Here is a 27398-nt window from a genome sequence, read left to right as displayed (position 1 = left end):
CTGCATGGGGTGAATTTCACTCTTAACACACTATTGGACTCGAAGTGAAAACACAGAAGCAAGAAAAGAGAGATGAAGAGGGAAAGATGGAGAAATAAAAAGGAAAGGGAGTGAGCATGAGCTGGTGAGAGGAAAGGGTATTTCATGTCTCTCAGGCCCCTGTTTAGTTTATCCACCCCCTGAATGCTTAGTCCTGGAACTTGACAGGTAATAATATAAACACAGTACCCCCTCCTGAAAAACAAAATGATTTCTAAAGGAAATTCTTGCATCTCCACTCATGCTTCATACTTTCTGGGGTACAGATTACTACGCCCTCTTCGGTACCATGTGCTATGGCTGTGAATTCCCCATTGAAGCTGGAGACAGGTTTCTTGAAGCCCTGGGCCACACCTGGCATGACACCTGCTTTGTGTGCTCGGTAAGTAAAATTATTCCGTATTTTAAACAAATCAGTGGCAGCAGTGCTTGTGCTAACCTGAGCAATGTGGGAGTAACAGCTACAATGTCACTTAATCCTCCTAACCCAAACAAAAAGTACTTTCACAGTTGTTTGGAAGGTGTGTTGCTATTGTGGTATTTTGGCACTCTTAGAGATCTTTTGGCCTGGATCATGGTCATGTGTACTAGCATTTAACCCTTAATGTCGACCCTCATTGAATATAGCATTAAAAGTCCATAAAGGAAGATGTCATATTTCTAAAATGGCAAGAGTATTGTTTGTGTTCACAGTTTCATATATACAGGAGGGTTTTTAACTCAGATACACAAGTTTACAACTCACTGTTTTACTGCATTCTCCTGTAATAATACCCCCGGTATGGATCATCATGTATTGGCTAAAAATTGAATGCCTCTGTCTCATTTTCTTTGATGTTCTGCTTTATACTGTGCTGATCATTTATATATTGAAATTTCTGCTTCAGTTAAGTTAACCTTTAGGAGTTTTATTCTTATTTGAACACTGTTACAAATAAACTTTGATGTCCCTTCTTTGTATTCCAAAGGTAAATGTACTGAGACAACATGACAAATGTATTGTAGCTGAAATGAAAGCATATCTCTATCTATCATCTTTGCTTGTATTGCATGAACAGGAAAAGTAACAATAAGGATGGGATTTTTAAAAGTGCTCAGCATTGTTTTAATTCTGCTCTTACTGAAGTCAATCAGAAAGTTCCCATTGACTTAAATGGGAACAAGTTTAGATCAACACTGACACTTTTTTAATGTCCTACCCAGAAAGCATGTTCCTAAGCAATGCATAATAATCCTTATTCCATGATTGTGTGCATCAATAACATGTGATTATTATTTCACATTCAGAATAATTCACGGAGTGATTTTTTTATTTTTTTTTCCAATCCTATTTCAGGTATGTTGTGACAGTTTGGAGGGTCAGACGTTCTTCTCCAAAAAGGATAAGCCACTGTGCAAGAAGCATGCTCACTCAGTGAACTTCTGAAGCTTAGGCCACATATAGTTAACAAACATAAGGAATGGAGAAGGTTGAATTTCATTATATGTCCATTTTCAGTAGGCTAATAAAATATTTATATAAGATTTTAGGAAATGGAAGAGAAAAGTGGGAACTTTGGGCTTTTTACATATGAATGTTGAGAGTATTTATCAGTGAACATTTTTGAATCAGTAAAAAGAGAAGGAGGATGATCTGTATACCAAGAGTAAATTATTGAGTGTAAAAATACACACCTCACAGCATATTACTGTATTGATCTCATGATTTTTCATGGCCAAAGTTATATTTGTTTCAATATCAAAAATGAGGCTTACAGATTTAGAGACCCGATAAAATGAAGCTTGCTTTTGCTGGTATTCAGGGGGAAAAAGGTGTGTGTGTGCGCGCGCGCGGGGGGGGGGTTGCACACACACACACACACACCATTTTATAGGAATGAATTTTTTTTTAAGGAATGCAATCAAAGATGAGAATTGGGGTATTTGTATCATAAGTAATGAATGAAATCTTTGCTGTGATAACCATATTCTGTAAGCCAAGGCTACGTTTATATGGAGTTTTTGTCTCTGGTAATCAAGTCTTGAGCAGATCTGCAAAGGGCATAGCAGAGATTTTTACATGGCCACCAAATGGTGGAATTGCTTCTCTGCTAGAAAATAGGTATCTAAAAGATGCCCTTTGAGCCACTAGAGAAAACACATGGGACACTACTCTTCAAAATGTGTTACATACCACCAAAATGCTAGCCAACAAGTCAAGGTGTGAAACTGCATCTGAGGGTACTCAATAGTACTACACTTTAACTTCCAGTAGTTTGGAGGCAATGTTTTAAAGCAGCTTAAAATATTGACAGTTTTCTAGATATTGGTGGGTTGGACTAAAACACCAGAGGGGGAAGCAGACTGGGCAATTTTTAAGGCTCAGAAAATAATTTTAGTAGGACTGATACTGCTTTTGAAACAACTAGAATCTGGAGAGCTGGGGCTCAAATAAATACTTCCAGTGACAATACTGTACACAGCACATGCTTGGGAAGAGGATGGATATGGACAGGTTTAAAGTGTACTGTAGTTTCTGCAGGTGAAAGTCTATATTTTAGAGGAGGAGAGATGAAAAACTTCAATAGATTTCCCTCCCACCCGGAATTATACTGCAGTTAACTCACATTAAACATTTATTGTAGTGATTTTTCTTAACCTCCCACCCACCCATCCCCCTTTGTGGACAAGGATTTGGAATTTCCCAGTTGCTAAGAAATTCTAGACCCACAGTCTGGAAGGGGCTAACACTGCTGCGTTATGCAGCAATTTTATCCTTTAATTTGTGCTTTGTCTATTTGTATTATAAACACACACACGCACACATGCTTCTAACCTAAAGTCACTGTTAAGTAATTAATATTAAATGGTGAAAACAAGTTATATAAACAAGCACACACAAAAAGGAACTATATAACTATTAATGTTTTTTTAATAGGTGAGATTCTAGTAGGGCACTTTATATCTCTCACTGAATATTTATTATTTTGGTTAAGAATATTCCATATTGGTATCTTTTTGATTTCACTTTTAAGGAAGCCTTGCTTATTTACTTCCAGAATTTTTAGGTGTCTTTTTTGGCGGGGAGGGGGTGGCTACAGGCTTGATGTAGTTCAACTGGGAACTTTACAACTTCCAAAAGTATTTTTCATGTGGGATATCCTCAACAAACAGTGTTCTGCTTTTGAGCAAAGGTTAGAATTGTCTAGGGTCAATCCTGCCTTCTAGAACATAGCAGACGTATCAGAAACTACATTATAACTTAGAAAATCAGCAACTGTGCTTTTTACGTGCATGCTCTGTAAGTGATTTCTCAAAATATGCCTCTTGGAGGGCAGGACTGAATTTAAATGTTTTGAGGTGAAAGTGGGTTTAGGGGTGCATAATTGAACCATGGTGGCAGACTTTTCCAAATTCAGTTACATCAAGCATACAGCTTTATCTGTAAATATAATAATGAATGCTTAATAGAACATTATCACAATTTTTAAGGTAATTGCTGGGTAATGGGTGCAATATGTGTTGATCCATTCAGTAGTCTTTACCTGCTGTGTTTGCTGAAATAATAGCATTTTCTATTCATATGAATGGCTTTGCAAACAGCAGTAAAGTGAAAATACTTTCACAGATTACAATTTCTCAAACCTCTGTGTTTTTTGCCTTGTTTTGTTTTAAAAAAAAATAGTTAAAGAAACCTGGTGATTTGCTTGCTTGCTTTCTTTATGCTTTGGCTTCTACTTTTGACTTCACATTTGCAAATTTCATAAGACAAAACTCTGTTCCTGTTACCAGATTTGATTCTAAATAAAAATGTATGAAAAGCAGAGTCTGCAAAGCAGGATCATGATGTACACGTATTAATAAACAGCTTTGGAGTTACATTTATTTTCATGGGTTGTTATTGTTTTTTGTCTTCGGATATTTTTTAAGGTCACAAGAGAAGCAGAAATGTAGCCCAGAACAATATCACTCCCCTATTCCTATTAATTGAGCATTCTTTATTTCAAAATACTGGCCAGAGTAAAATATTTTGCAGTTTATTTGCAAGTGTGTTTGGCATTTTTCCCTGGGTTGAGGCTTTTCATAGCAATACTATCTCCCATGACGAGCATTATCTGATACTGTATTTAGCCTTGGTACAAAGCATTCTCTGCTTTCACCTAGGGATACTTAACCATCTACTGTAACATGGTCAATTACTTCATGATAAAGTAGCCTCATAAGATTCTCATGAGCTGGATATCTCTTAAATAGGCAAATGCACTGTTGTTTTCTGTCTTTATTTGTACAAGCAGAAAAAATACTGCACATGGCTATATAAAATTTAGATGCAGCTTTACAGGAATTGTGTCTCTGCTGCAGTGTTTAGGCTATGAATAAGACAAATGCAAGTCTATTTGCAAACAGTATATTAAACTCCAGAAGCCAAACTCTTAAAGGCATCAAGTCTAAATTTGACATTTTAATGGGAGAGGTTTGGTTTGTATCAATCACAACATCGTTTAACATTAAAATGCACCGACAAAAATAAGACATCTGTCATTCATTCATTAAGAAACTGTAATCTAGTGTAAGATTTATAGGCTAAAAACTCAACAGTGTGTTTTCACAATAAATCCCCTTTCACAGCTCAACCCAGAACAAGTCTCTCTGTCACTCAAAACGTTTGCCGATCAGAATGCCCTGTATAAGATCTTCAAAGGTTTTCTCACAAAATTGCGTATAAATCCTTTTACCAGCAAAAGCTTAGTATAGGTTTGTGTTTTACTTTCTTGGGGCATTGGTTAATTTCTTGTGCTCAGACAAGATCTTGGTTATATCAGAAACACGTAGGGCCTAATTTATTATTAGCAGTCTGGTGTTAATTAGGGGGAATTACCAGAAATAGTTTGCTTGATGGAAATTTATTATAGGATCACACTTTACTGATGGCAAAATAGGAGTCACTGAAAGAATGCAGCTCCTACTCATAACCAACTAATTAATAAGGTGTCAAAATTCCTCTGAGAAGGGTTTGGTCCTAACTATGGGAACCTAACAGGGCAAATGGTTCCTATGCAGTACTTAAAATTTAAAAGGGGAAAAGCGGGAGGAGAAGAAATTGCTGCCCAGCAGAAATCTCAAAAGTGGCATGGCTTTTACTTACACTTATAAATGAAAGCATTTAACTCAGTTCCTAGGCTTATTAGAACACTTTTATGCAGACACAAAAACATCTGCAAATTTATTATCTTATTTGGTGTTCTGCACTTGATTTTCAGTTTTCCTTGTGTATATCATACATTATGGCTGTGCTTTATGAATAGGACTTTAGAAGTAACAGACTATTTTACTGAATTTTATTCCCATTTAAAAAAACTCACTTTTTAAGCAATTACATAAAAAATGAAAGCTCAGCGTAAGTGGCAGATTTATATTAATGATTGATACGTAAGGTACGGCTTCTACACTTTAATACACCTAAATGTACGGCATATGAGGCAGTTTGGGAATAGAAAAGCACTGTCAGTTATTAGCAAGGACTGTGTGGTTCAGTGGAAGGCACATTCAAGGAATAAGTTTTCTTTGTATCTGAACAGAATACTGTAATGCAGTGCAACCAAAACCTTGCTTACTCTGTTATAAACTAAAGAATAAAAAATCATGGTGGAATAAAAAAATTGTAGCTGGCTGATCTGGAAAAATATTCTGGGTGAGATTTTTGAAGTGCCAAAGGGATTTAGGAGCACAAGTTCCATTGCAAATCATTAGAACTTATGCTCCAGATGGCTTAGGAACTTAGAAGAGTTACATCCTTTATCTTGTGTGTTTTAGAAGACTTCTGCTGTATTATGAAACCAAGCACTGTGTTTTGAGTTGCTTTCACACTTTCCAAACACACAGGGCTTTTTTTAAACACACTCACCTGTACTTTACCTTTCCTACCTATTAGAAAGCACCATTGTTTTTTTTTTATTTGCTTAAAATACTTCAGTAAAAGATAATCCCATCAGGTGTGTCTTTATTTTTCTTCCCAGTACACCAATGAACAGTCAAATGTTCCTTTGGTAAATATAAATCTGAACTGAGCTTTGGTGAGTCATTCATCAGAATGTCATGTTTTTCCTGCCTTGAAGTTTCCATTATTTGATTCAGCTCTTTGAACATAAATGGACATTACCTTACCTCCCACGTGAAGTCCTGTGTCCTCTTGAAGTACATCAGGCAACAGGACAGCAAAACTATGTGTTGGGTCAAATTTATTAATGGCACAATTTTCGTGCAAGCCCAGTGAAGCAAATCACCTATGTAAACCACAAGTAACTCCATTGTAGTCACACTGGTTTTATTCACATGTGTAGCCATTAAGTGTGATCAGAAGTAGGCCCTTTTGTCTGGATCTCCGGCTGATGTAAATCTGCGTATTCCCATTTAAGTAAATGGAGAGATGCCAGTTTATACTTGCTGAGGATCTGGCCCATTGTCTTTAACAAGATGTACACTAACAAATGAATTTGCTTAATGAAATGAAATCATTTTAAGACTAGGTGACAAAATACAAATAACTGAGCACCATGACACTTAGAGCTCCTTCCATTGTCATTTAAAAGATACAAGATTTTTCATACAGCATATTTCATCTCCTGAAGCTTTGATTTTTTTATGTCTATAGGCAAGCTCTAAAATAATATAAATGAGCAGACAGCTTAGGTTAATTGTGAGAAAAGCTTGTACATAGCTGATATTTAATATAGCTAGTGTAGCTGTTTTGGGGATACTGATTCAGTGACATTTAACTTCAGTATCATATTCACAACCAGGTAAGTACGTAGCATTTGTTTTATCATGTAGTTGAGTCAATAGTCTGTGAAAATCAAACAGGTGATCAAGTATTAATTAAAATTAACCTATGTACGAAAGGTAATTTTCAGTATTTATAATCTGACTTGCAATACTTACTGTGACTTTATTCACTTACTTCATCGCACATTCAGACTCCGATGGTTGTTTCTTTTCAAAACCTACTGCTAATGTATGTAAACTCATCAACTGTACACCTTTGAGGGTAGGTGGAGAAACTGTTTAGATATCTGCAAATGAAATTGCTTTTTTAAGCATTATTTGAAATTCACTGACATTTTTCAAGATGTACACGTGCAAACAGTTCCACAAATGATGCATAAGACAGGTATTGGAGTGATGTTCATCAGAAAACACACTGCAATAGTTCCATCCTCTCTTACTGGATGTAAAGAACAAACTGGAGTTCTAAGGAATGGTGCTTTATTGTTAGAGGACCTGTTAGTCTTTCTAGGTTCTTATAATGCACCCATTACTGCCTGAGAAGCAGGTTGATCTAGAAGCTAAAGCACAAATTTTGGAGCCAGGAGTGCCTGAGTTCTAATCCTAGTTTTGCCACCATCTTGCTGTGTGGCCTTAGAGAAGACACTTTCCCTTGCTGTTTTGCCATTTATTTACAGTGGTCATCATTTTTAAAAAGTTAATCTGTCCTCCCAGTCACCGTATATGTAGATATCCATCATTTTCTAAACAGAGGGCAATACTGCAATGTCTCAGATACCGCTCTAGGGTAAATGCTGACATTTCCTATTTGCATAAGCTTTACCTATTTTATAGGGGAGTTGTGCAAATTAGTTGAAATTTAGAAAGGGATTTGAACAATCCAAGTGCTGTATGTATGCTGTGTATGTTTTCTCAGGGCGTGACCCTCTGCCAGTCAATAGAGAATTATTTGGTAGCTCTGACCACTTGTATTTGGGGAAGGAACTATGCAAAATTCCCTCTCCAGAAGCCACAGGCATGCTTCTGTAAATCAGAAGTAACTCCTCCAAGGTGAATGGCAGTAAACTGATGCAAGTCAAATTGCAATCTGTCTGCAGATCACAAGCATCCTTACATTACTGATGCTTTCCCTAATTTCTAGCTCATGTGCTATTTTTCTGCTTTTACTGAAGGCCCTTTGTGCGTGATGCAGCTGTATTTCTTGACTATACCTGGGAAAACTCTCCAAAGACCAGTAACATCACATGCTTTTGTCTGAGGCTGCTTAATATTGCAAAACCTGCAGAGCCCTTGATGGGGACCCATATCAATGGCTTCACTTCCCAGAATATTATGAGACTCTAGTAAGTGATTGCATTTTGTAATTCATATTTTTCTGCTTAATGACAATTATGGTGGTGGCTTGTATTCTACCATAAAGAAACTAGCTCCCTGATTGGACAATGCTCTGGTACCATATGCTCTAGAGTCACCACCATTAAACCTACAAAGGCATACTTTGGGGGAAAATAGGTATAATATCAGGCAACACAACTTTTCAAATTATGCTATGTAATGTATTCTATAGACAATTGTATACTGTCTGTATAATGTATTAATGTGTGGGTAGGGTATGGATATGTTACTCTTTGGAATACTGCTGCTTATACGATAGTGAAATTAAATCCATGCATGCTGTGTCTTGTGCCCAGAAATTACAGGCAGGGTTAAATTGTGATAAAAGCCCATAACCACCATTAGCAATCACACCTGCTTCCTGCGCTTAAGGTATTAACCCTTTTTTACATTATACAATCTGTATTGTAAAATATATATGGGCATATGCTATAGCTTATGAAAATTTTTGGCTTTTATATCTTTATATATTATAATATAATGTACTATAATGAGTTGGTATATTGGGACAGGGTGTGTTACTTAGAAACGTAAAGGCTGGATTCAATTACATTTGTTTTTTTTTTAAGTTTTGAAATATAGAGGTTTTATAACAAGTCAGCCCAAATGATTTGAAAACTGTTACAATCAATCAAGAGGGCAGCTTCTACAGTGTCCAGAATTTACCAATCTTGCAGAAGAGAGAATTTTGTAAATCAAACAAAGTGGTGGCCATTAAGAAAGCAGGGTTTGCTCTCAGTGGCCACAGAGTAAATTTCCCTGTATTTAGGACTGGAAATAGCTACACTAGTTCAGATACAATTGTGTGGTGACCGGGGTGTGTGTTGATTTTTCACTTTTTTTTTTTAATGGCAGTAACTCTCTTTTAAGGCAGTTGGGAGGTTTTGCTTGTATGCAAGACACCACACAATTAGTTTGTGTAGAAAGGGTTATATGTCTGGTTTCTTCACACAGATCTCTCCCATAGTCATTGCCTCCCAAGAGTATATTAAGGCTAAACAAAGGCCAGATCTACCAAATTCTCAAATGTCACCCTACCCTCCTGATGTATACTGCTTCTCAATGCACGGTCCGAGCCAGCTCTTAAGGAAGTAAATGGGAGTCTTTCCACTGGATTTATTGGGTTGAGGACCATCACACATTTCTTCCTGGAGAGTTTTCCTCTCTGTTACCATGTATGGAGTCTAGTCTTGTCTTCTCACTGCTGAGATATTGATCTTCCTCCCAAAGGAGACAACCCAATGAGACCAGTCCATCCCAGCAACTGACCATTTTGCAACAACTAGTTACTGCTGTGCCCTGACTCACTGAAATTCAGCACTCGCTTCCTTTCACTCTACAGCCCCAGTCACTTGTGTCCAATGATCCTGCCCCTACAACCACTGCAAAAAATTTCTATTGTTCAAGACACTTTTAGTCATTTGAGTTTATGGAAGTTAAAGGCAAATCACTGCTGAGTCCCAAGAATGTATGAAACTATTCTATCAGTGAGTCCATTGATCAATATGGAAACAAGTCTCCCACCAATATCCTCCATCTTAACATCAGTGTGAATGATTCCTGTGGAGGGTATGAAAAATGGAGCACAAGTTGGTGCTTCACAACCTTCCTCATACAACTGTTCCATTGTTACTATAACTATATTCTTGCTAGTCCATCCCTGACACCATCCAGAAACTAATCCAATTTGTGACAAATTGTGCATTGCTTTGTGAGATGGACAAATTCACTTCCCCTTATGATTAAACCCAGGTGGGGTCTAGTAAAAATCCTACTGAAGTCAGTGGAAAGATTCTCATGGAGTTAAATGGACTTTGGATCAGGCCTTCAGTCTTGGTTTTCCCAGCACTAGCCACTGCTCTTATTTCCTTTTTCCCCCTACCCCAAATCACTGCCTGTCTTATTGTCAGAAATGCTCTAAAGCCTGGCTGCATATTTAAATGTCATAAGGAAATGCAAGCAACAAAAGGAGTGACTTGAAATGAAGGAATGGATTTATTTAAGCATTATGGGCTGGATTCTCTTTTGCCAAGATTCACTTGGCACAGGAGTGGATGGGTCTGACCTGCTAGGGAAACAAGATTTCTCCGACCTGCTCAGCTGCAGACCTGGTTTTGGTGGTGTAGGAGCTACTCTGTGACAGCTGGCAGTAATATGGATTCCAGCATCATGTGACATGATCACATGTCACTGTGAGACCCTAGCCTCCATTCTTTCTGGGCTGGCCCACATGTACACAGGAAGGTTTGCAAGTAAACAGAGCCATTTACTGTTCATTGATTCTGAAGCACCCTTAATGGCTTCCACTTAATATGTTTACATCAGTAATACAAGTTTATATCTTATTCTTCTAACTCCAGACATAGAAATAATATATGCAAACAAATAGGATGAACACACTCAATAGATTATAAGCTTTGTAATGATACCTTAAAAGAGACCCTTTGCGTAAAGCATATTCCAGTTACATCATATTCACATTTATAAGCATATTTTCATAAAGCATATGGAGTGCAACATCACAGAGTGATTGGAGAGGTAGGAGGAGAACCCGGAGGAGACAGTGTCACAGAAGCCAAGAAGGTAAAATTTCAAGAACAGCAGCATGGTAAACTGTTAAAGGATCCTGACAGGTGAAGGAGGATGGTGTACTGGTTCTGACCTTTGGCCAGGAAAATATTATTAGAGACTTTGACAATGGTTTCAGTGGGACATAAGGGTTGAAAGCAGTATTGGAGAGGAAGGTCCAGGATGGAACCGAAGGAAGGGGAGCTCTAGACAGCAACTGTAAACAGCTTGTTTAATGAGATTAGAGATGAAAGGGAGATGGAGTAGTAGTTAGAGAGGCAAATGGGGTCAAGGGATGTTGTTTCTTTAAGATGGGAGAGACTAAAGCATGCTGGTAATGTGATGGGGGGGAAAGCCAGAGGAGAGTGAAAGCTTGAGGAGATGAGTGGGAACAAGGCTGATCAGGGGATGGGATGGGGTCACTGAGGCAAGTGGAGGAGTTAGAGGAGGACAGCAGACAAGAAACTTCTGTGTCTGTGACAAGGGAAGCCGAGGGGGAAGGTCATGGTATATTTTGTCAAATTTCTTTTGAAAGAAATTGCAAGATATTGTGCAGATACAGAAGTGGAGGCAGGATTTGAGGAGTGAGCCAAAGGTGATGAAAAGGGGGCTGAGATTGTGGGCATGGGATTCAATTAAGTTGGAGAAGCAGCATTATTTAGCTAGGAGGATGGCAGAACTGAAGGAGAACACAAATTTGTGGTGGAGGAAGTCAGCCCAGTCTCAGGATTTCCACCAGAGATGTTTTGTAGCATGAGAGCAGGTATGGAGGAGGAAGCGGATGTTGAGGTTGGCTGGGCCGACCTTGGTATGGAAAGTAGGGGCAAAAGAGTAAAGAATGGAAGAGAGTGAAGCATGGAATCAGTAACCATATCAATGGAAGAAAAGGAAGAGAGGGCTGAAAGCAGATGAGAAGTCATCAGTGCTGATGGACTGGAACTTTTAAGTGTCCCCACAGTTTGTCATACATACAAACGTATAGCTAATAGATCGTCTACATGCTTGCCAGTCAGCAATGTTTTGCTGTTGGAGGTGCAGCCCAGAACTCGCAGACCTGAGAGGGGGAGGGCAGAGATGGCTTTTTTTCACCTTTGTGCCCTCATGAGTCTGGGCTATTTCAGGCACCGAATCTAAGTTACAGCCGCCCATCCTGCGGTGCCTACGAATAGCAGTGCTTCCCAGAATCCTCATAGTGTTATGCATCCCCAACACACTCCTTCCTGCCCTTGGTGTAACCGCTGTGCTAGGGCTTGCAAGGAGACCTGGGTAGAGTAGCTTGTGATTGTTATAAACAGTACCTGCACTGGAGAAATACTCCCTCACCTGCTAGGGTCCTGTACAACACCACAGCAGAATACAGGGGTTCTAATGAGGGAGAAAATCTCACCCATGATTTTTAAATTGAGATTTTTACCTGTTGTCATATGCAAATATGTGGGGCTATTTTATTTTTATGCTGTGCTAAAGATCTAAAGCTGTAATGTTTTTTTAAAATGCAATACAATGGCACAGCAAACTCTTGAGCAACATAGCATAGTCTAGTAGGAGTGTGATATAGCTGCTCTGGGAGTTGATGAATTTCTAAAAGCTTGTTGCCATAGCTCAATGTTAAACAAATCCACAGCTTGTTCTGGTATGTGGGTTATATACTTCATCCAGCACTACCCTATTGCATACATTTCATATGCTCCTTCGTGACAGCCAGAGATGAATAATTGCTTCAAGATCCATAGACCTACTCTTCAGTTTGATGCATGCATTGTCATTTTGTTATAATGCTGAATTTGTTTTGGAATTCTTATCCATCTGGAATAGTTCTCTGTTCTCTGAAGTGCTACCAGCTACAGCAATATTTACAGCTTTGTAGCATAGGGAGTACAAAACGCGAACAACTGCATTTTGTCTACCGAAATTCCCCCTGATTATCAGCTGGAATACAGTATTGTTCACTTTCTGTCCAAAACTGTTGTGTCAAAATGCTTTTGTGCTGCTAGACGGCAGCTGAGTCTCACCCCAGAGGTGGCTGCATTGATCAGGACATGTGGGAGAGTGAAATACAGAAGGGATGGATTTTAAATCAGAAGGCCACAAATTTATTAATTTGTAATTCCCCTCCCCCTGAAAAAAATACCATTCATTTATATAGGTCCAGTGTGGAGTTAAATGCCTCCATACGAAATAACCAGTATTCCTGATTGGACCTCTTCAGTCTAACCCCTAGGAGTCAAGCCTCTGCTGAATCCTCTTGCCCTGCCCCTGCAACAGTAAAAAAAAGGATTAATGTGAAAGGTATTTGTCTTTGAAGACTTAGGGTTTCTCCTTCCTCCTCTGGGCTAATGAGGTCCAGTAGTTCTCTCCAAGGGTTCATGTTGACTATAAGGAGCTGGCCCCTTTGAGTTTCTCACCCAACACTGAATACTGGAAGCAAGTTATGATGAAATGACCACCTTATTCACAGCTTTCAAATTCTGTCCTTACTCCTGATTATCCTAAAGCTGGGCCTCCAGGATGCTGTAAGGTAGGTGAAAAAACCCACCAGACACCTTGTCAGTCTTGCCACAAGGGAAAAATTCCTCCCTTATCCCAAAAACTGATCCTCAGTCAGACCCAAAGCATCTTGGAAACTCACTTAAACTCTATCCCCCTTTTAGGGCAGGGAGGGCAGGACCGTAACTGCACCAAAATGGATGCTGCATGGCTAGAGGGTTTCATATATGGGAAGGGGAGGGGCAAAAGAGAGGATCAACTTCTTCCTCTTCCCCTCCCCCTCCCCCGCCAATGGGTGCAGGCAGAGGCAGAGAATTGTCTCCTCCCTTTATCCCACCTAGGCATGATGTACACACTTGGACTGAGGTAGAGATGGACATAGGAGACGGAAGTGTTGAGAGTCTCTGGGTTAGGCTAAAAGGGGTAAAAAACAAGGGTGATGTCATGCTAGGAGTCTACTACAGGCCACCTAACCAGGTGGAAGAGGTGGATGAGGCTTTTTTTAAACAACTAACAAAATCATCCAAAGCCCAAGATTTGGTGGTGATGGGGGACTTCAACTATCCGGATATATGTTGGGAAAATAACACAGCGGGGCACAGACTATCCAACAAATTCTTGGACTGCATTGCAGACAACTTTTTATTTCAGAAGGTTGAAAAAGCTACTAGGGGTGAAGCTGTTCTAGACTTGATTTTAACAAATAGGGAGGAACTCGTTGAGAATTTGAAAGTAGAAGGCAGCTTGGGTGAAAGTGATCATGAAATCATAGAGTTTGCAATTCTAAGGAAGGGTAGAAGGGAGAACAGCAAAATAGAGACAATGGATTTCAGGAAGGCGGATTTTGGTAAGCTCAGAGAGCTGATAGGTAAGGTCCCATGGGAATCAAGACTGAGGGGAAAAACAACTGAGGAGAGCTGGCAGTTTTTCAAAGGGACACTATTAAGGGCCCAAAAGCAAGCTATTCCGCTGGTTAGGAAAGATAGAAAATGTGGCAAAAGACCACCTTGGCTTAACCACGAGATCTTGCATGATCTAAAAAATAAAAAGGAGTCATATAAAAAATGGAAACTAGGACAGATTACAAAGGATGAATATAGGCAAACAACACAGGAATGCAGGGGCAAGATTAGAAAGGCAAAGGCACAAAATGAGCTCAAACTAGCTAAGGGAATAAAGGGGAACAAGAAGACTTTTTATCAATACATTAGAAGCAAGAGGAAGACCAAAGACAGGGTAGGCCCACTGCTTAGTGAAGAGGGAGAAACAGTAACAGGAAACTTGGAAATGGCAGAGATGCTTAATGACTTCTTTGTTTCGGTCTTCACCGAGAAGTCTGAAGGAATGCCTATCCTAGTGAATGCTAATGGGAAGGGGGTAGGTTTAGCAGATAAAATAAAAAAAGAACAAGTTAAAAATCACTTAGAAAAGTTAGATGCCTGCAAGTCACCAGGGCCTGATGAAATGCATCCTAGAATACTCAAGGAGCTAATAGAGGAGGTATCTGAGCCTCTAGCTATTATCTTTGGAAAATCATGGGAGACGGGAGAGATTCCAGAAGACTGGAAAAGGGCAAATATAGTGCCCATCTATAAAAAGGGAAATAAAAACAACCCAGGAAACTACAGACCAGTTAATTTAACTTCTGTGCCAGGGAAGATAATGGAGCAAGTAATTAAGGAAATCATCTGCAAACACTTGGAAGGTGGTAAGGTGATAGGGAACAGCCAGCATGGATTTGTAAAGAACAAATCATGTCAAACCAATCTGATAGCTTTCTTCGATAGGATAACGAGTCTTGTGGATAAGGGAGAAGCTGTGGATGTGGTATACCTAGACTTTAGTAAGGCATTTGATACGGTCTCGCACGATATTCTTATCGACAAACTAGGCAAATACAATTTAGATGGGGCTACTATAAGGTGGGTGCATAACTGGCTGGATAACCGTACTCAGAGAGTTGTTATTAATGGTTCCCAATCCTGCTGGAAAGGCATAACGAGTGGGGTTCCGCAGGGGTCTGTTTTGGGACCGGCTCTGTTCAATATCTTCATTAACGACTTGGATATTGGTATAGAAAGTACTATTATTAAGTTTGCGGATGATACCAAACTGGGAGGGATTGCAACTGCTTTGGAGGACAGGGTCATAATTCAAAATGATCTGGACAAATTGGAGAAATGGTCTGAGTTAAACAGGATGAAGTTTAACAAAGACAAATGCAAAGTGCTCCACTTAGGAAGAAAAAATCAGTTTCACACATACAGAATGGGAAGAGACTGTCTAGGAAGGAGTACAGCAGAAAGGGATCTAGGGGTTATAGTGGACCACAAGCTAAATATGAGTCAACAGTGTGATGCTGTTGCAAAAAAAGCAAACGTGATTCTGGGATGTATTAACAGGTGTGTTGTGAGCAAGACACGAGAAGTCATTCTTCCGCTCTACTCTGCTCTGGTTAGGCCTCAGCTGGAGTATTGTGTCCAGTTCTGGGCACCGCATTGCAAGAAAGATGTGGAGAAATTGGAAAGGGTCCAGAGAAGAGCAACAAGAATGATTAAAGGTCTTGAGAACATGACCTATGAAGGAAGGCTGAAAGAATTGGGTTTGTTTAGTTTGGAAAAGAGAAGACTGAGAGGGGACATGATAGCAGTTTTCAGGTATCTAAAAGGGTGTCATAAGGAGGAGGGAGAAAACTTGTTCACCTTAGCCTCTGAGGATAGAACAAGAAGCAATGGGCTTAAACTGCAGCAAGGGAGGTCTAGGTTGGACATTAGGAAAAAGTTCCTAACTGTCAGGGTGGTTAAACACTGGAATAAATTGCCTAGGGAGGTTGTGGAATCTCCATCTCTGGAGATATTTAAGAGTAGGTTAGATAAATGTCTATCAGGGATGGTCTAGACAGTATTTGGTCCTGCCATGCGGGCAGGGGACTGGACTCGATGACCTCTCGAGGTCCCTTCCAGTCCTAGAATCTATGAATCTATGATTTCCACAAGTATTCTGAGCAGGCTGAGGTGGAAAGGCTGTAGAGCAGCCAAGCCTCCTACTCCTTCCCCCCCCCCATTTGCCCCTCCTCTCATGACCACAGGGGTTGTCTTTCTCCTGCTGGTTCAATCAAACTTCTTCCCCTCCCCCCCAACCACTGAGATAGGTTGGGAGAGGCATTTCTTTGAAGGTAGTAAGTGATTTGTGTATAGCATTAATAATTTCTAAAGCAATTTGAGGTCCTTCTGAATGAAATGCGCATTTTGAATAGGAGAGATGTATACATTCCCTGTGGAAAGGAGAAGAGTGAGAGATCGTAATCAGAGAGCTCTGGAGTAATGCCCTCTGTGATAAATCATCCATCATCATAATCCTAGAGCTTCTCTCCTCTGTACCTCAGTTTCAAAATCACCATCTCTTTGTTGCATGGAAACTCATTCAGTGCTAATAAATCTTATACCTGATGCCTCAGGTAGTATAAATAATGGAATATATTGTGCCAGAGGGCATGTCTCTTCTGGGAATATGTTCTTTATTTTCATTAATGCAATGGTTTCTTGGAGAATATATATGTAGTTGCATCACAAAGCATTTCAACACCTATTCCATATATTCTGTTAAGAAATAAATTATTTAATATGTAAAGCTCTCCCTGCGTTTGAGGAGATACAATGCATATGGGGAAATTAATCTAACAATTATTTATTGGCTATTATACCATCTAGTGAACAGTGTCTTAACATGATTGCTCATAATGAATCTGTTCCCTTAAACCTGAAGCACGTTTTAAAATCCAATAGCTTAAAATGAATCCTCCTTATTCCAACAATTTGCCTAAGAGAAAAGTTTCCAGGGTGATGACTAGTTGACAAAGGAAACATTTATTACAGGAAAAGCTGAGTGCTGCCACTAGCTCAGGTAGCTTGACACTTTCCCATTATAAAACCCTGTTTTCAATTGTTTATAATGTATAGGATAATGTACCTAAATATAAAAGGCTTAAAAAACTACTTTCCTGAGAAGAGAATTGTGAGCGGGTAACTCTCCTGAGTGATTATTCTCCTATGTCCCAATCCAGTGCATGAACTGCAAGGCCATGTCTTCACTTCCTGCAGTCTCCTGTCTCATTTGTTAGGTACCTCCCAACTTTTGCAGCAATTGAGGCTCCATTCAGTGAGTATTATCTATCCTGGGCACTGAATGATGCTGGATTCCTGTGGAAAAAATACTATGTGATCATGTAATTAAAGACTGTATCATAAAATACACACACAAGAAGAGGCCACCTTAATGCTGCCAGTTTCCTAATTTTTGAATCCTTGATTTTGCAGTCTTACAAATGTTCTTTTAAATATAATGGAGCATAATCTGTAAAGCAAAGATTATATGATGGCATGGTGTGTATATAAAAGCGCTGAATCTGTCCCAAGCTGCTCAAAAGTCTAAAATGTCAGAGTAAGTCCCAGGGGAAATGGATTAGTGGGCAGAGTGCAGGTGAAGCAGTCAAAGATAGATATCATAAATACAATGTTTAACATGGATATCACAGGGAACATATAATGTGATTATGTGCATTCTTATATGAAATTAAGGCATTGTAATTAATCCATTGTTACAGGCTCACTGAATTTTTTCTTTAAAACAGAATTTTGTATCTCCTTATCTTCCATGAAAATGGACAGATTACCTAATCAAATATACAGGTGACAGGTCTGTCAAAAATTTGTTTTATGATCAGAGACATTAACAAAAGAAAAAGGATCACATCTAAGCCACTTCTATGTTCAATGGAGATGGGGTGTATTCTACAGAAGTGTATGAGCAAAATCCTGTTGAAAAGAGCAGTAGTACAGATCAAAAACTGTTCACCTAACTTAATCTAAAGAAATGGAAATCACTGGGACTTTTGATTATATCAACCTTGGAGGCAGGGAGGCTGGCCTGGGAGAAACTTCTAGGAGTAATTAGGAGATAATACTCATGTGTCCTTCCTCCTAAACGGAACTTCTAATCAAACACTGTTTTGGTTAATATTGATGAAACCTCATCCTGAGACACTAATGGACTCTAACACCTGAGAGACACATGGAGAGCAAGAAGAGGTGTGTCTGGACATGCAAGCTGACCTAACTTGGAAAATGGATCCAGAGGCCAGGAAAAGCTGATGGTCCATGAACAGCCACTGATGCTGACAGTCTGACCAGAGGAGAAAGTGCTTACAACAGATATAAACTATTCTCTACCCCTTCTCCCCCCGTAGCTAAGCTGAGAGGCCTTAGCTAGTTTCTCTTACAGGAAGAGTAAATCTAGAGGCATTAAGCAAACCATTGCTTTTGTTTCAAATCCATTCTCTCTCTGGTTTTAATCAATCTTGTTTTTATTACAATTACTAGTGGATAGATAATTTTATGCAGATGTCGTCAAAGAAAAGGAACATTATAGTAAGAGGTACTGAAGAGTAAAGAGTTTCTACAACCTACATGCCCTTGCCAGTCTCGGTCAAGGGGCATGGACCCAGGTGTCCTTTCCCAGTGACCTGTGTGGTCCTTAGACTGTGATAGATGAACACAAGGAGAGAGGCCAAAGGAACTAGCAGGAGATGAGAGTTGGCAGAAGCGTTGGTCACCATGCAACATTTAGGCCCCGATCCAGCAAAGCGCACTTAAACTTCTTAGGAGTCCTACTGAAGACAAATGCTTTGCTGGTTTGGACTTTAACCATCATGACCCAGATGAATGTTATGTATAATACTTTTAGTGTAATATCATTTTTATCATCCTAGTATTTAAAAATCTCTGTTTTTAAAATTCAGCATGGCTGGTCTACTTTTTTTCCCCCCAGATCCGTACAACACTTACACACTTCAAACTTTTCACATCTATCACTTGTGACACAGCTTTATTTGCAAAATTAGTCATAACCTCTTTATGGACTAGATTGTGGAATCCTTGTTCAAGCTGATGAGCCCTTTATCATATGAGTTGTATCACTGAAGTCAATGGGATTACTCACATGGGTAAGTGTTCGAGAACCATTGAAAGCCTGCTATCTCAGCACTTTCCAGAGCCTGCTGGGAAGCTGGAAATATTGCTGTTTCTGTAGAGCCTTAAGATGTCAAATGCTCAACATGTCACTGGCCCAGAACTGAATATGGGCCTCAGATGGGTGTAAATCCACATTTGGGAACAGAGAGGGAAATATTTAGCAGGTTGGCTGTTGGAGGGATAAAAAATGATTATTTGAAGCTCCTCAGGGGGTTGAAATATTAGAAGTAGCTCCAGGGAAGATACTGGAATGGGAACGGTAAAGTGGTGAAAGATGCATCGTTCTGCAATTAATCAACTGGATAGCACCACCTTATATGGCCTTGTCTACATGACAAAATTGCAAAGGTTCAATTTAAATTGGTTTCTAAACTGGTTTAGTTTAACTGGTGCAAACTCCTATGTAGACATGTTTATCGTGGTTTAAGAGTATCTTATTTCAGTTTAGCTTAAACTAATTCTTAATCAACTTAAACTAAACAAAAATAAGGCTGGTTTGAACTGAAATAAGAGTTTCCATGTCCTGCAGGGCATGTATGTCTGATAAATTATATATTCACGTTGCTGACATACAGTGGTACAGTTTTACTTTTGTAAGGAAACTGATGCCATTTTCCAAGGGAACTTTCAACACACTGCAAAACCCAAAGGAAACAGATCATGTCTTGTGTTTTGTCACATTTTCAGTGTTTGTGTTGCAAGGATTTTTATGCACCGTGTTACTGGCTCTGGTCATCAGTCTATTTACCGCAGAAATGTTTTGGATTATATAGAGCCATGGCTGAGTCACAAGCAATGTCTTAAGTTATTTCTGGAAATATTTCAAACAAAATATCAAAGTAGATCAAACCCAGTTACAGATAATGCCAGACAGTCATTTACATGGGGGGTGGGAGGGAGAAGGAATTGCAGCTGCCAGACCACCTTCATGTGGGAGAGTTGGCTATAAATTTTAAATATCCATTCTGAGAATTATACTGTGTGTAAGAAATCAGTATCCTGTAGTTTAACAACTGAGTCTCAGATGCCCCCAATACACAAAGGCACAGTAAGAAAGAAAAGGCTTTAAAAGAAATGAAGTTCAGTGGAGCATAACTCTAATGAAGAGGATATCCCAGAGGCTGCAGTTTTCTTGCTATCTTGGGGGTAAAATATACAATAGGACATGGACATGTTTGGAAATTTGCTAAGAAACAGGACTCTACAGCCGTAGCACAGAAAGTACTTCAGGTAATAACTTTTATTTACAGGATGATATGATCTATGGATGAGCTCCTTAGCAGCACCTCAGATAATTCACCATTTAGTAGGTCCCTTGGACATTCTTTACCAAACCTCGGGACAATCCCCTGAAGTTCACAATGCGTGTTTGCCAAGTTAATTTGAACCAGTCACATTGTTTGGGACCTCTCATCCCTTAGTAGGCCCCGTGGGTTCAGGCTGCCCTGAGTGTGCTTACAGGAACATTAAAATAAGGGTCTGGCTGCCAGCCCTAGACTGACACTCTCTCACCTGTCTCTCAGCATTTCCTGCTTTCTTCCCACTAGATAGAGTTTATCAATGAAGTGCGTGGCCCCCTGCTAAAGATGGAACCATTACAGAGCTCCCATTAGTTTTCTTAAAATCTTTCCAATAGATAATGAGATGAGATACCATTCCGGTATCTAATGCTTTAGATAATGAGATACCATTCCGGCCTACTGCCCTTATACTTAGTGTACCTGGGAAATATTGAGATAACATCATTTAGTTACAAAGGCCGTTGACCAATTTTTAAAAGGCAACCACTTAATAAATATTACATTGTAGTTGCTGGACAAAATATAGTAGGTGTCTCAGGCTGGGGCTGGCCCCTTTAAGGGGAAATAGGGCCGGCCCCAGCTGTGCCACAATTAGCTTTCTCGCAGCCTGAAAGGGTGGAATTAATGGGGTCAGGTGATAGCCAAATGACTACTTGGGCTTCATGAGAACAGCTGAGAGAACTCAGAGGTAAGGAGTTACAGAAAGCAGGTTAGGCTCCCATGGGGTGCCCTGAGCTAGGGTCTGCAGGAAGCATGGAGGTGCCTGGGAGGGGACCTGCTAGCAAAAAGGGCCTCCATGGAGAAAGCTGTGGGAGGTTGTGCTCAGCTAAAAGAGCAAGGAGGAACTCTGCAGGGCACAGGAGTTGGGACAAAGAGCAGGGAGATACTGCGAGTGGGACTCCAAGGTAAGTAGCATGGATGTTGGTGATCTTTAACAGAGCAGGAAAGGAATTGACTATAGCCCATATGGGCCAAGAACTGAGCCCAGAAGGCAGGCTGAAGAGTAGCCCAAGAGGGGTAGAAGAACCTTTTGTTTGGACTTCTAGTTGGACTTTTGTTATCCCAGAAGAGGTTAAATTTGTTTAGTGACTTGGCCAGAGAGCCAACACACATCACGCGTAGGGTGACCAGATGTCCCAGTTTTATAGGGGCAGTCCTGATATTTGGGGCTTTTTTTTAATATGGGCTCCTATTACCCCCCCAACCCCGTCCCGATTTCTCACACTTGCTGTCTGGTCACCCTACCACACGGACCCATGTGGAGAAGGCCAAGGACACCCACATTAGAGGGGAAACTGAGGAAGGGATGCTGCAGGACTGCCCCATTCCATAAGTGAGCCCTCTGTAGGCAATGGCTGGTAGGGTAGGATAAGGGGGGAAGGCTGTATACAATTCTACTATATTCTCCCAGAATTACAAATGTAGGTGGAGTGAGTTTACCCAAGTGGTCTGACATTAAGGATGCTTTCCCTCAGGTCTTGACACGATTATTTGTCCATCTGCATGGTCTTTTATTAGATATTACTGAGATGGCTAATGTAAAAATGCTTCTAAGTTCTATGTTCTTCAAAAACACTGAGTTCAGGTTTATGTGGATAATAAATAAGAAAGGACAAGGACTTTGATATGTATTTGTCAAATGCTAATGAAACAAAATCTCAAGCTCTGAACATGTCTCCTAACAACTAGGTAAAATTATTTCTGCCTTGCTTGTTGTCTGTTATGTGGTACTGCGTGAATCTCAAACAAAGTAAGGATTATTTATGTTTATTATTATCAATCTTTATAGTATAGTATAGTCCAAAAGTTTCTGGGTGTCCATCTTGCTGGGTGATATTGAGATGAAGAGACAGTTCCTACCCCAGAAATTTAATTTTGTTTAAATAATTAATTGATAAAAGTGATAAGTTATAACTTAAATATATATGGCTGTGTTGGGGATGGGAGAGGCGTCCTCCAATTTTCCTGTGTCTATTTGCTTTCCGTACCAACCAGTTACCCTCAGAATATCTCTGCTGGGACAATTTGTACTTTCTGCTTATGGACACTGGATGTGCTTGTCATTTGAGACAGTTGCTACTCAACCAGAAGTTCTAAAGGGGTGTGAGTCCAGTCCTTCATGTGCTGAATGTTCAACCTCTTCATCACTCCCAGCCTGGGGTGAAAGGGATCAACCTTGAATCCTCTGTATTATATTTCCAGTAGATCCCCAAGCCGTATAAAGATGATGAACTATGAAAATACCAGAGCTGTATAGCTGGTGCCATTAAAATTGTTACAGTAGTTCACAAATAATTAACATTACCATACCATTTCTTATGCCCAGCTGCTTCCCTGATCCACACATCGATACAGCTATTCCAAAGCATATGTGAGATGTGTACGTCCTGCATGCACTTTCTGCATCCTGTGTGCCCCCAGCACAGCAGAGTGATTTCAGTTCTCCTACATGAAGACTTTCTGCATCTGCACATGAGAGAGGATTTGCCCCAAAGGGCAGACAAGATTAATTCAGCTGTTGCTCGTAGCCTGATTCGTTCTTTGTATCCAACGGATACTATATCTGGGATTTTCTTGGAATACATACCGTTACAAATGAGAGGTAATGAGTTTCTCGGAAATATTGTTTCAGCTCTCCACACCTACCACAGATTACTGCATGTTTTTGCTCTTTATATCTGTTTCTACCTGTAGTGTAGTCTTTCTGCCACTCCACTTGTTACATCTATAGATGCAGTGCCTTGCCCGCACAAAAGAAGTTATAGCTCTGGGGCTGTAAAGAATACAGAGGCAATGATTCGACAACAATGAGCTCTGTCAAACACATTTCAACACTTGTTGCTTGTCCCAAGAGATGCTCATTAGCAACTTGAAGTGATTGCATTTGCATGCAGCATGAAAGAGTTTTGCCAACAAATGTGCCCTTGAAGTGATCAGACATGTGCAAGAGGAGGCACCAACTAGATGCCTACAAACATTCTTGCACTGATATGAGTACCGCGGTGACTTTTTTGCACACAGGATGGAAATCAAAATGGATGTCACCAGAGTTTCTATGTAACATGACCAATTAATGAAAAAAACATTCTCTATTTGAGATATGCCATTGATTACCCAAGCAAAGTGACACTGTAGCTAAGAGCAAAATCGCACTTTCATTCTAAATACCGATTTTCAATCACTTTTCTGGAAAAAAAAAATCTTGTGCTTTGTTTCAGCTCAAAAGCAGACCTCCTCAGCAAGTTTTACTGAAATCCACTTGGCTTCTTAGAGTTAGCTGAATGTTTAAAAATAATAATAATAAAGTAAAATTCCACTATTAACATTTAAAAGTGTGGGGGGGAATAGCAGTTTTCAGGTTAAAAATGTATTATAAAGATTTGTGAAGTGAGTGTGCCTGGACTTCATTTTTCAGGGCACCTTTCCAGGTCTCTAATGATGCCAAAAAAATAAAAATTGCCAACTGGCAGGATCTGTGAGTAAGAACTACAGCAGAGGCCCAGGAACAGACTCATGCCTCTGGTTTGGGGCCTTACCCTGAACTATGTCCAATGATTTAGGGTAACATACACTACTAAGATTTCTGCGAAAAATGAAAGCACTATTGAAAAATCTAGATACCAAATTTGACTATGTCTACTAAAGTACAAAAAACTGAGTTCAAAACTAATGGACTGGAGATCTTGAAATATGAGTACATGAGGTGCATTAGTGCTATAGGCCAGTGAAATTGATTAACTAAGCCCACTCAACTCAAGTGCTTAATGTTTTATAACTATGTTTTTGGCCGGTGAAATAATCACTAATTCAAATAGAAGTCAAAGGTATGAGACAGGAAATGTTTTTCACCTTTTTTCCTGACTTGGAGGGAACATGCTGGGTTGCTGTACACCTTAGCTTGTAGGCAAAACTCATCCTCTTCCCCCACAAATTGTGGGTCATGTAGCCCTGAATTTGCTCTGTGAACAATGGAAATTACAGCAGTCGTGTGCTATTAAAAAGATGTACGCACGTTTTTATTTTCTTGCTTTGTGCAAACGGAAGTCCTGAGTTTCCTTCTGTACAATTAAATTTGCTTTTATTTTGTTTGTCTATAATCAAGTCTAACACACTTTTTCAGTTTGTAAAAACTGAAAGCTTATAATCGCCTACAGTTCTAGCAAAACTGGATAGATTTGTTTTTTTTTTCTATGCAAAACAATAGTATACCTTGTGTCATGTGGATTTATATACACTTTTCCAGGAAATATTGCTGAAAATGCCATATCAAACTACCTTCCTTTCATTAATAGACTTCTGTGTGAAACATAGAAGTTAAATAAATGATGAAAAAATAAAAGCATTTAATAATTGGCTAGCTTGACAAAAGAAGTAACACACCAATGTAGACAATATGTGTCTTGCTGATAATACTCTGTGTAGGATAAACATTGAAGACTCTGGGGTTATAGGTAGCACAATGTATCTAATTTTGAATAAGCTGAAAAACATTGTTAGGTAACATAATATACCAGTTAAGCATTATGGTAGAATTATACTATTACTAGAACAGAACAGGGTAAACATTGGAGCTCTATCACATAGAATAAGTACCAAAATGTAAGTGTCAGTGCGATTTATATTTATTTTTCTTAGGTAACTTTTTTATGATATGGACTAGTGATAGACTTGGAGCAGTACTAGGACCACCACATTGATTCAGCTAAGGACTTATACTAATTACAGATTGCCAGTTCCATTTTACTTTGTTTTAATCCTTGGTTTGACCAACAAGATTAATTCTGTGTAGTTTAAAGTCCACTACAGAATTTTTCCCATTAATGACTTCATGTGGCATTATTATTGAAGCAAGCTTCTGATACTATAACTTATTAAAGGAAAATCGATGCTAGAGGTCAAATTGTAAATTCTATGGCACCGTTCACAATATTTCAAAATACTCAGTAAAATATTATTTCTCTTAGCCAAAGTTGTTTATAGGAAGTATAGGGAAGAATAGGTCATAGTCTGACCTCCATGCAAACACATAATTTACCCTAGCCTCAGTGCAGAGGTACATGCTAACATTTTCGGGTTTTCCATGAGAACATTTCAAGCTACTACATCTTCTCTTAAAAAGCAATAGTGTTCAATAGTGAGGGGTAAAATGAGGTGGGATAAGAGAAAAAGTTTAGCAAATGTTTCTATGACAGAAAATCACTCAAATCTTGGCTGGAATAGTTGGTAATGGTAAAATTAGGGTTGAAGTGGAAGTCAGGGCTAGGGTGATAGTAAGATTTTAGGGTTAGACAATTTTAGGATTTGATTTTGAGTTAGAATTAAGGATAGATGTAGTGATAGCATTCAGGCTTGCTTTTGGAGTAGATTTATAGTTAGGCCTCGAGTTAAATATAGTGTTAGGTTTAAAATTAGGCTTAGGGCTAGAGTTAGATTTAGAGTTAGGGATTTGGCATGAGTTTTTGGATTATTCCTTGTATCCCTGCTCCTGAAAAGTTTAGGTGCTTCAGTTACCATGGGTGAAATCCTGGCACCATAGAAGTCAATGGGTATTTTGTCATTGACTTCAATGAGGTGAGGATTTCGCCCCCTGGAATCCAGTTGTACAAGGTTCAGAGGAAGAGAAAAATGCACTCCAAGACAGATAAATAGATAAATGTACAGTTCCTCTAAAACTGACTGAAAATAACTGAATAAAAATGTCTTGTTTTTTTTTAAGTCTGATATCTTCGGCCCTTCCAACGTTAGAAGCAATGCTATGTCCCCTACTGTCAGGCTGAGAATATTTCCTTTCCAGGGCTCTGAAACTTCCATTACTAGCCCTGTGGATCTACAAGATGCTGTATTTAAAACAAGTGACCTCTAGCAAAACTGTTACTGTCTTAGGACAGACACTGGCTTAGATAGTGTGGGTGTAATGTTCCCCATATTTAGAGAGGAAAAGAAACATTTTTTGTAGCAGGTTTTTTTTTTAAATGGAATCTGAATCTGCTCAGACACTTTGAAATTTAGGATAAATCCCAGGGAGGTGGATTAGTGGGCAGAGAGCAGGTAAGGGCAGAGTATCATATTCCTGTCAAATTATCACATGGGTATCACCTACACACACATGGGTGGGTGGTGTACTGGGGGGTATGTGTGTATCTTGGTCTTTGTCCAGTACATTTGTTTAATTACTGAACAGGAACCTGTACTGTAGTTCTTGGATTTTTAAAATTTCTTTTTCATTGTAAAAGCTTTGACACTATTTGGCACTGGTTCTTATAGTCAACAGAGAACTTTTAATGGGTCTAAGGCATTTTTATTACCCTTTAAAATGTTTAATAGGGTTTCTGTATAATTTCTCAACATGTTCTTCTTTGTTTATTTTTTGATACTTTTGCTATATAGTTGTAACCTTGTGGTGTTGGATTTCATTACATTGGCACTGTCATACCACTAGAGTTAAGGGCATGTTAGTACTTCCATTATATGTCCCTATTTTTAGGGATTTATGGTCTGGACATGAAATTTCATTCCCAGGTGAATCTCCTTATGCATGCTCTCATCTTAGATGCAAATTATTTTCTTTAATTAAGTCTAAAAGAAATTTGGCTTGGTTACTTTTAATTTACACAGGATCTGTTTTCAGACACTTTTTGTGCACTTTTACAAGTATAATGGAAAAACACATTTTATATGAACAATTAAGGGGCTGATCTTGCAGTTCTTACTAATGCAATTCTTCTCTTAACTGTAATAGGAATTTTGCCTGAGTAAAGACTGCAGGATCAAGCCCCAGATTTGGCATTGAATTAATGAATAGTACAGTTCTAATTAC

General features: G+C 39.2%; 1 protein-coding gene across 2 annotated transcripts in view; it reads left to right on the top strand.

Annotated features, from left to right (window-relative positions):
* PDLIM5 (PDZ and LIM domain 5) overlaps nucleotides 1–3903 on the top strand; it is a 180204-nt gene extending 176301 nt beyond the window's left edge. For both annotated transcript variants that reach the window (XM_026660499.2, XM_026660498.2), the window contains 2 exons: nucleotides 306–421; nucleotides 1376–3903. In XM_026660499.2, the coding sequence (XP_026516284.1) occupies nucleotides 306–421; nucleotides 1376–1465 (206 nt within the window). In that variant the 3' untranslated portion in view covers nucleotides 1466–3903. The remainder of the gene's footprint in view (nucleotides 1–305; nucleotides 422–1375) is intronic.
* The last annotated feature ends 23495 nt before the right edge of the window (nucleotides 3904–27398 follow it).

The sequence above is a fragment of the Terrapene carolina genome, unplaced genomic scaffold, assembly GCF_002925995.2.
Source record: "Terrapene carolina triunguis isolate 2854851 unplaced genomic scaffold, T_m_triunguis-2.0 Scaffold789, whole genome shotgun sequence".
In the NCBI taxonomy this organism is placed as follows: Eukaryota; Metazoa; Chordata; order Testudines; family Emydidae; genus Terrapene; species Terrapene triunguis.
This window is presented reverse-complemented; position numbering and strand designations above follow the sequence as displayed.